Source organism: Canis lupus, chromosome 2 (genome assembly GCF_003254725.2).
Source record: "Canis lupus dingo isolate Sandy chromosome 2, ASM325472v2, whole genome shotgun sequence".
Taxonomy (NCBI): domain Eukaryota; kingdom Metazoa; phylum Chordata; class Mammalia; order Carnivora; family Canidae; genus Canis; species Canis lupus.
In genome coordinates this window covers 73,846,976-73,856,319 of record NC_064244.1, presented here as the reverse complement: position 1 = coordinate 73,856,319, position 9,344 = coordinate 73,846,976, and the positions used below count along the sequence as shown (strand labels likewise).

The 9,344-nt window shown below is 51.8% G+C and overlaps 1 protein-coding gene across 4 annotated transcripts in view; it reads left to right on the top strand.

Moving 5' to 3' along the window:
* The window catches only part of GRHL3 (grainyhead like transcription factor 3), a 34,101-nt gene that overhangs the window by 1,045 nt on the left and 23,712 nt on the right, over positions 1 to 9,344 (top strand). The window contains exons 1-2 of one of the 4 annotated variants that reach the window (XM_035713090.2): positions 1,687 to 1,896; positions 2,007 to 2,237. The exons of 1 other annotated variant lie outside the window; for it this stretch is intronic. In XM_035713090.2, coding sequence (XP_035568983.1) covers positions 2,203 to 2,237 — 35 coding nt within the window. In that variant the 5' untranslated portion in view covers positions 1,687 to 1,896; positions 2,007 to 2,202. Of the gene's footprint in view, positions 1 to 1,686; positions 1,906 to 2,006; positions 2,238 to 9,344 lie in introns of those variants that run through there. 2 more of the 4 variants (XM_025447542.3, XM_025447545.3) reach the window with 2 other exon arrangements.

Below are 9,344 nucleotides of genomic sequence, written 5' to 3'. Positions count from 1 at the left end.
AGGATGCAGGTGCCTTCCTGCCCATATCTGGGATTTAGACTGCTCACTGGCTGATGCTGACCTTCATCGTGACCACCTGTTTTGGGTCCAGACCTCAGAGAAGGTGGGATGTGGATGGGATCTGAGGCTGCTTTAGCTTGGGCTCAGGGAGCTGGCAGAGAAGCCAGGCTTCTAAAACACAGACTCTCCTCCTCTTGCCACGCTCAGAGGTGAGTGGGCAGAGACAAGGGTTGAACTATCTTTTTCTTTTTCTAGATGGTCCTCAATAGATCGTTCTAAGAACAGGAGACCAGACTGGGGAGGTGGTGGGTCCTAACTGCAAACAGTGTTCCAGAGTACCAGCTGACTCTTTGAGTTCTCCTAGGTTAGCCAACTCTGTTCATAGCACAATCACCGGGCATCGGATTTCTCTTCAACACATTCCGTGGGGTTGACAATGCACTGACAACTGGAATAGGAGCAGGGGCACTGGAGCCCACGCGTGGGTTCAAGTCCCGGCTCTGCCACTGAGCCGTGTGACCTTGGGCAAGTCACTTCACCCGAGTCTCAATTTCCTCACTGTAGCTTGTGAGCCATAGTGGTACCCACCTCATGGGGTTGTTGGGGGAATCCCACCACTTTAGAAAAGTGACCGGTTTAGAGCCCCCGTAAGGAGCAAGCTAATAACCCCCTTGTTGCTTCATTCGGAAAGAACCGGCGAGTACTTCTGCACCTCTTGCTTTCTCTATTCTTCTACACTCTGGAAACAGACAAAAATCTTAGGATGTGTCTTCATCTCACTTCGATCTCATCTGCTGATTAAAAACCTCGGAGGCTGCAGACAAGATCTATTCATTGGTGCCCCTTAGGGGTAAGCGTCCTGAAGCTGGGTCGCTCCAACAGAACGGTTTCCTGATTTTCTCCTTCTTAATGATGTGGGGTTGAAGTCGGATCCGCTGACAGTTGAGGCTTCTCCGTTTGGGGTGGGGTGAGGGGAACCTGTGCCTGCAGAGTAATTGCAGGCAGGCTCTGAAGCCACCGTTTGGGATTACAATGACAGAGCCTCAGCGCCTGAGGGCTCAGCTACCCTCGCTGATAAGTGGGGGGTGGGGGGATCAGGTGCTTGGCTTGCAGGTTTCGAGCTGCTGCTGCTGCTGCTGCTGTTGCTGTTGGCGCTGCTGTCGCCCCTGGCTTGGCTGCCCAATTCCCCCCCCCAGACAGCGCTCCTCCCAGCGTCCATCTTGAGCTCCGACGGAGGATGAAATCGCGCCGACCCTCGGTGCGGTGGGAAGAGCCGGGCTCGCACTGGGCTAACTTCCGCCACTTGGCAATCGCAGGGTCCTGGTGACTTTGTTTCTCCTCCCTGGTCCTCGGTTTCCTCCTGGGTCCAACAGGGGCCAGGGGCAGGGACAACAATGCGCTCCCGCCTGTGGGTCACCTGACCCGGGGCCCCATCCCTGGGCCTCGGGGAGGAAGGCGGCCTTTCGAAGGCCGGGTCTTGGGGTGCGCGGCGGCGCCTTCAGAACCCAGCTCGAGGCAGCTGGCGGGTGGAGCGCCTTGGCCTTTCATGTGGTCGGGCCCAGCGCCTGCCGGGTGCGTCTGCCAGCCTCCAGGCCAGCGCCGCCCGCCTCAGGTGCCGCCAGCCAGCGCCGCCAGCCGCCCGCGGCTAGGGCCGCCCGCAAGGCATCCTGGGGCGGCGGGGGGCGCCGGAAGTCGCGCCACGGCCCTCCTCTCGCGGGAAGACAGCCCGCGCCTGCGCGTTGCGGGCCGGGGCGGGGGCGACACGTGGGCGCGCCGCGGGGGTCTAGGGAGGTCTCGCTGTGGGTCTCCCCTGCCTCGCTGGAGCTACAAGTGGAGCTTGCCCTACTGTGTGCCCGGCGCACCTGCGCTCGCTCGCCCTGCCCAGGAGGCAATGAGGTCAGGAGAGTAAGTGATGAGCACACAGTAGGTCTATCGAGTGGGGGGAGAGAGACGGAAGCGAGCGAGGCGCACCAGTATCCCCCTCGACAGCCTTGCTCTTTCTGCAGAACCTGGGATCCTCTCCCTCTCCCCAAAGCTGTGGACTGAGGGTAGGAGGGGGACAAGGAACATCCCAGTGGGTGACCGCAGGCCTCGGTGGCTGCTGCTCCATCTGATCTCCCGGAGCGCCGGGCTCCAGACGGCCTGGAGCGCTGAAAGAGTTAACCAGGAACGCCTCCCCGCTGCGGTTTTGTGGTCGAAACCATGATTGCCAGGAGCAAATTTTTGTCGTGCACAAGGTGTGTTATTAAAAGTCGGAGTTACGCTGCTGGTGAATGAAAAGTTAAAAGCCCTCATTAAGCTCGGCCTGTAAAACAGGCGGACTGGGGCTGAGACTACCCTAACGGCGGCTGGCTGGGCTGCAGGACACTCCCGAGGCTGAGGCTTCTGCTCCTGCACTGGCTGCTCTGCCACAGGGAGGGCCCTGCCGGATGATGGAGCCACAGAGGACTTGCTGGGGGGTGGGCGTGAGGGTGGTCCACGCCGAAGGCCAGCGGGAGGAAGGGCCACGGGCTGGAACACAAGCAGCATATACTGGAAACTTTCCCTTTAGTTAAAAATAACAGCCAGCCAATGATGGAGCGCAGACTCCACCGACTCAGTGTCCAGTCCTTGGTAAATACATTATGTCCTTGAACCTTCCCAACGATCCAATGAAGATGGGAGTATAAGTGCAGTTTGGCCCAGGCTTGCTCAAGATCTCAAGGAAGACCTGAGATCTTAACTGGGTCTTAACCGAGGGGCTGAAAGGATGCTCCACACCAGTAAGTCACCCTGCCTCCTATCTCTACAGATACTGAAAAAAAACCAAAACAAAAACAAAAAAACACAAGGAGATATGCCAAACTGTTCACAGTGGTTATCTCTAAGTGGAGGAATGCAGGTGAATCTAGTCTCTGCTTCCAATTTTTCTCTCCGTTTTACATTTTGTATATTGTGTTTTACATACCTTATGTTACTTTTGAAATAGGGAGAGGAGAGGGAGTCATTATTTTTCAAAGAGAGAATTATTGCTTCGCCTAAAATTGGTGTTCTCGAAATGTGGTTCCTGGACCAGCATCATCATCATCTTCACCACCTGGGAACTTGTTAGAAATGCAAATTCTCAGCCTCACCCTAGACCTACTGAATCAGAAATTCTGGGGGTGGGGCTCAGCAATATGTGTTTTAACAGGCCCTCCAGGCGATTCTGATGCATGTTCAAGTTTAAGAACCACTGGCCTAGAAGACCTGGCAGAGGATTGGGAGGCAGGAGGTTCCCAGATCCTCTTCTGACCTGACACATAGTCGCTGGGTCAGCAGGCTGAGAGTTTTGCTGCGGGGGTCACACTTGTGTTCAAGCCTAGCTCTGCCACATGTGGACTGGGTGACTTTTGGATGAGCTCCTTAACCTCACTAGGTGTCAAGTTGCTGTGTTGAAATTGGTGCTAAGCAACCCCTGCTCCATCCACCCCTCCACTCCACCTCCCTGAGCAAGTATGAGAATGAAAAGGCACAGGGCCTGATGCTTTTAAATAACAGTTCCCTTCACTTCTTTCCCTGTCTTCCTTCCCCTATTGGAGTTCAGCGTTTCTAAAATGGAGCAAAATAATCCTGCTTGGCTACCTCCCTCCATTCTTTTCATCTTCTAAAAAGTCTGGGCAACTGACCTAGTGAATGTCCTGAAGGGAAATTATCTCACCGATATTTGGTGTTATTTCCCAGGTGGGTGGAGCACCCGGGCAGCAAGAATTGGAGACTCTTGAGGGCAGGGACAGCTTGGTATTTACATTTGCGTCCTAATACCCAGTACAGGGCCTATTATAGAGTAACCCTCAGTGAGTGTTTGTTGAATGAATCAGTAAGTGAATGAATGAAGGGATGTGGCACCCCGGATTGAGAGGTGGATTTCAATTTCTTTGCACATCTCAATTGAAGGAGGGAAAAAAACCCGGGAAAATTGGACAGGAAACCAAAAGAGCATAGCATGAAAGAAGAATTTCCACAGAGGGCGGGATTTTTCAAAGAGGTGAAAGCGAGTTTCTGGTATAATTAGGAAATGGTGCACAATTAATTTACATGCAACTCGAAGCGTTGGCTGGAGCCTGACCACCCTCAGCCTGCCCACCCAAAGCCAGATGGTGAAGCTGGCAACGTTTGCCCGTCTTATCTGGGAATCTCCAAGCTTCAGGTCTCCTGTTGCTGCTAGGAAGAGGTGTCCCATTTACAGATGGGAGAAGGTGAAGCTGTGAGTTATCATGCAGTTTGCTGGGGGATACTCTACAAAGTGTGTTCTAGTAAGAATAATAATAACAATAATAATTCACATTATTATGTGCTAGCACTCTGCTGATGACCTGCATTATCTCATTGCATTTTCCAACAGTAACACCTCACAGAATTGTAAAGATAAGTAAAACAATGACTAGGAATTGTTGGGCCAGCACCTGGTGCTTGGTAAGCCCTCAAGTCAATAGTAGCTATCCTCATCATTCTGTGAGGTTAGTCCCTCCCATCTTTCCCTCTGACGGGTAAGAAAAATGAGGCACAGAGAGGTCAGTTGGCATAAAGTCACACAGCTGGTAACTAACAGCTGAAACTGGAGCCAGGTCTGTGAAGTTCTGGGGCCCATTCCGTACACATGAGCTCATGCCACCTTGTTTGCAGTAGAGTCACTACAGAGCCATGCCCTAGAATGGACTCCCCCATTTCTCCATTGAGGCCCCCAAAGAGCCCCCAGTATGTGACAAGGCACATTTCACAACCTGTGCATCCAGAAACTACATGGGCCACTGGCACACAGGAGAACCCTAGAGTGCTCCTGTCATGCCTAGGGAACACCTCGCATGGGACTGACTGGAAGATGATTCTTCCGTGAGTGGTTGTGGCAGGGCCTCCCAGTAGGTAATTAGTGAGTGTGATTGATTACTGCCAAGGAGGCTGGGTGGCACAGGACAGGGTTTGGCAAGTTATTGGGTGTATCTGGGTGTCAACACCCAGCTCAGGTCGCCCCTGAAACTCTTCCTTCTCAGGCTGAAGGGAAGTGGGACCCAGTTCACTGGATCTATCTTGTGCCAGGCACCTCCTTTGGTGGGGCTTGAGGCCACCAGCCTTGGTGAGTTTCTTCTTCCTTCTCCAAATTGAGTAATAGTCCTTCCTCTTATGTCTCTGAATTATTGACATGCTTTTAGGATAGAGCAGTGATTTAATTTAGTACCAGATAGGAAGCTAAAAGACTCAGATCTCAATCCTGCTCTATGCTGAGTGTCCTTAGGCAAAGTCACACCTTCTCTGAGAAACTAGAGTTTGAAAGTCCCTTTGCACCCTAAATTGAATCCAAAAGTCCTCAACTAATGGCTGAGACTCACTTACTTAGTCACATTGGGAGTTTCAAATGGCTCTCAGCCAGAAAGCAGCGGGCACTGAGAGCCCAAAAGGACTTGGGATGAAACCCACTTCACCACCCTGGTTCCTCCATCCTGGTGCCCAGAATGATGCATGGTAGAGTCAGGAGGCCAAGAGTCTGGCTGGGTGTGGAACAGCTGGTACCACACCCCTCCCATGCTGTGGGCCCAGAGTGAGCTGCTGGGGAAAGGCCCCACCCACACGAGAGCCCCTGCATGGACAGTTTGTGCACCCGTACAGGCTAGAGACAGGGGCCTCAGGAAGTGAGGCTTATCAGGTAGATGCCTGAGCTCCTCTCTCTTGATTTTGTATTCAGCTCTCTCCCAAACGGAGGGAAAGCTGGGTGGGAGAGGCTCTGAGGAGGCAGCCTTGTGAAGGTTCTTGATGCTAGAAACCAGAGACCTCTGTTCAAAGCTTGCTGTCATGAGATCCTAGCTAGGTGGCCTTAGGCACCCCTTAGGCAAGCCAGGGGCCCTCTCTGTGGCTCGACTTTTCCTGCTATCACACAGGGGATAGTCATACGTCCACTCCCTACTTTACAGGGGCGTTGCAGGATCAGAGGTGATGACAAACGTATGAGAAGCATGTTGAAAAATCCAACATGCCATGCAAATGTGAGGTATTATCAAATCTCGGACTTGAATTTCCTCCTCAGGGGGCTGGCCTTCCTCGGAACAAGGCAACATATATGCAAAAAAAACTGGCACACAGTAGGTGGGCAGGCTCTAGGAGCTGTCCCAGGCTTATGCCTTTGATCCTGCATCTCCTCCCCTCTGGAAGATCCAAAGTCTTCCCTACCTATCTCTCTACTGCCTTTCCCCCTCCAGCTCTCTTCTTGACAACATCCAGTCACTCCCCAAAGTTCAGGCAGGTCAGGCTCCTGCTTCCTTTCCTTCATAGCTTTCTTGGCCTATCTGACATGAGTTGTTTGTTTTTGTGGTCAGGTCTGTCTTGCTGCCACTAAAATGCAACCTGCATGACATCGGGGATGACCTTCTTGTCTTGTTTGCCCAGGACAAGGCCTGGCACGTAGTAGTTCCTTGACAAATATTGGTTAAAATGAGGGATGGATGCCACCCCTATTTATCGGGTTTTTCCTCTCTTCTGTGTCCCTTTTTGGAAACTAATGGTTGATGGCAAAGGGACTAGTTGTGGAGTTAGATCCCAGGAGGCCTGGCTTTGTAACTCACTTGGCCAGTCCCCTGAAACAGGTCCCCGGACATCTCTGTTGCCTATTTCCTGGTCTGTAAAGTAGAGATAATAACACATGATGTATGTTGGGAGGCCCCATGAGATAATGAGTGTGAAAGTCAAGGCAAGGGGTTATTACACTGTCTCTTTTTTTGGTTTTTGACATAGAACCTGTTCACAGACTGGAGGCTTAGGAAGGATGTTAATTTAAGGACCTCAGGCAGAGTCTCCCCTCTACTGTCATTTGGGGGTTCTGAGATGATGGTGGTCATGATGATGGTGATGATGATGGCTGTTATTTACTGAGTGATTATTCTGGCAGGCTCGAGGCTAAGCACATTTCTTACATTAATGCATTTAATTCTCCTAACAGCCCGTGAGATTAGCCCCTCTCTAAAGTAGCCAACCCTGGTGACTCCATCACATGACTGTGTTCTAATTTTCTTCACAGTGCTTATCACTGACTAAAATTAACTCATTTATCTCTTTGTTTATGGTCTGTCTTACCCAATTAAACTGCAAGTTCCATGGGAGCAGAGCCTTATCTGTCTTGTTCTTGGCTGATTCCCCAGGGCCTAGGAGACTCCCTGACTGGGCACATGGAAGACACTAGATTGACCCATTTGACAGATGAGGAAATAGGCTCAGAGGGGCGAATGCCTTACCCAAGGACACACAGCTGACTTGAGTCTGTCAGGTTATGACCCTGGTGCTATTTCTTCTCAAGATACTACAGGTTCTTCTGTGCTGTGCCTGGTGGAGATCTGACATCAAGAAGGCAACTCAGGGCTGTCTTCTTGCCATCCCCCTCCCCCATTCCCCTTCCACTTCCTAGTAGCTCAGGAGTTCTGCCTTAGGGGCATCAACAGCAAGTTTGTGGAGCCCCTTGGGAAGGTGACTGAACAGGCTGAGGGTCGCTTAGTCTCCCCCTCCTTATTCTGGCTCTGTCACCCATAAGTAGAGCTCAGTCCTTGGAACTCTTCATGTCTCTCACCCCCTGGGCCCTCAATCCTCAATTTCGGTGTTAAGAGAACAGGTACCAGAAGTTCTTGGATTTCAGGCTTTGGAACATAAGTCAATGCTAATCTCATCTATAATCAAGACTTTCTGGAAGCCAAATGCTTAGTCTTGGGTCACGAAGTTGATTGGTAGCATGAGCAGGCATGAGACCAGGCCACTAGGGCTCCCAGCTCCTGGCCAGAAACTTCCAGGCATCTCACTTTCTTACTCATTCCCTCCTGCCTGGTGTGGGTGGAAAATCCCTGACTCTCTGTCAGTGGACCATTGGTTCAGTGTATTCCAGAGGAAGGGAATTTCCAGAATAAGAAAGACACCCTGAAAGGAAACTAGTGTGGGGTAAAAAACATCTTAGAGTCCAGCAGGTAGGTCCAGGTTCAGGTTGAGCTTCCAACACCTACGAGCTGAATGATGGTGAGTAGGTAATATCACCTGTTTGAGTCTCAATTTCCCCAATACCTGTCTCTCAGGGCTATGGCCCAGAATTGATGGCATAGTGCAGAAGAACAATTGGCAGGTGTCTGCCTATGGTAAACACGGAAGGTACCACAGCCGCTGTGTAGCAAGGACTCACGCTGAGGGATCCCGACAGGATGGATCCGAGACCCATGTAGGCGAGAAAAGCCTCCTGGATGAACAACAAACACTGGCCTTTTCTTCCTGATGGGACCTTATCATTGTCTTCTAAACTTTAATTTTTGAGTGGGGTAAGATATAACTAATAACTCATCAAAGCTGATAATGGTCATTCCACCAGAGTCAGCAAATTGGAGCTCTAGGCCCAGATCTGCCACGGACTTGCAGGGTGACCATGTCTTAAGCCACTTTGCAGCCCCTCAGTGTCTGGCTCCAGGCTGGGTCCAGCGCCCAAAAATGGCTCTCATGTATTAAGCACCTGTTACATGCCAGGGTCGGCTGTAATCATTTTTTGTGTGGCAGTGCTCTCAATCCTCATAATCCTACATGGATCCTAATAAAAAATTCATTTTACAAATGAGGAACAGTGCAAAGCACTGGGGATCCCAACTGACATGGAGGGAGGAGGTCCACCAGGCCTTTCCCGGCTTCTCCCATGACCCCTTGGTTGGGGAGTTTCTTTTCGCCTGGAGCTGGCAGGGGCTGGGGCCAGCTACCCTGGGCCTGCTCTGTAAGTTCTTCTAACCCCAGGCCCAGAAGGCAGCTAGGAGGGGCCTACTTCTCACTTTTCTGTCTTTAATGTCTTTGATTTATTGCAGCAGAAACTCGGGGAGTGCCTCCCTTTCCGCACCCCTAGAGCAGGAAGGTTTCTGTCATTTCTCTTTGCTGTGTGACAGCTCTCTCTCTCCCTCCCTCCCAGAGCCAATGTCCCGCACCCTGGGACCCAGGGAGGTGGGAGGCACTGTGCCCCAGATGAAGCCCCTGGGAGAGCTGCTGCCCACTGCCTGCCTGGGTGTGGTCTGGCTGCTGTTCCCACTCTGTCTGGAAAGGTAGGCCTGAGCTGCAGGGCAGCAGGGGGGCCACTTCCTTGCCCACCCACTAGTCTGCCACAGTGCCTGAATTGCCACCCCTGAACTGTTTGCTGCTGGGGTAAGGATCTCCCTCTTGCATTACGGTGAAGCAGTGCAGCTCAGTGGAAGGCACACAACTTTGGTACCAGACAAGCCTGGGTTTAAATCCTGGTTGTGTCATGGACTAGCTGGGTGGTCCTGGGCATGTTCTTACCCTCTCCAAGTCTCAGGCTTCCTCATCTGTAAACTGAAACCAATGATCCTTAC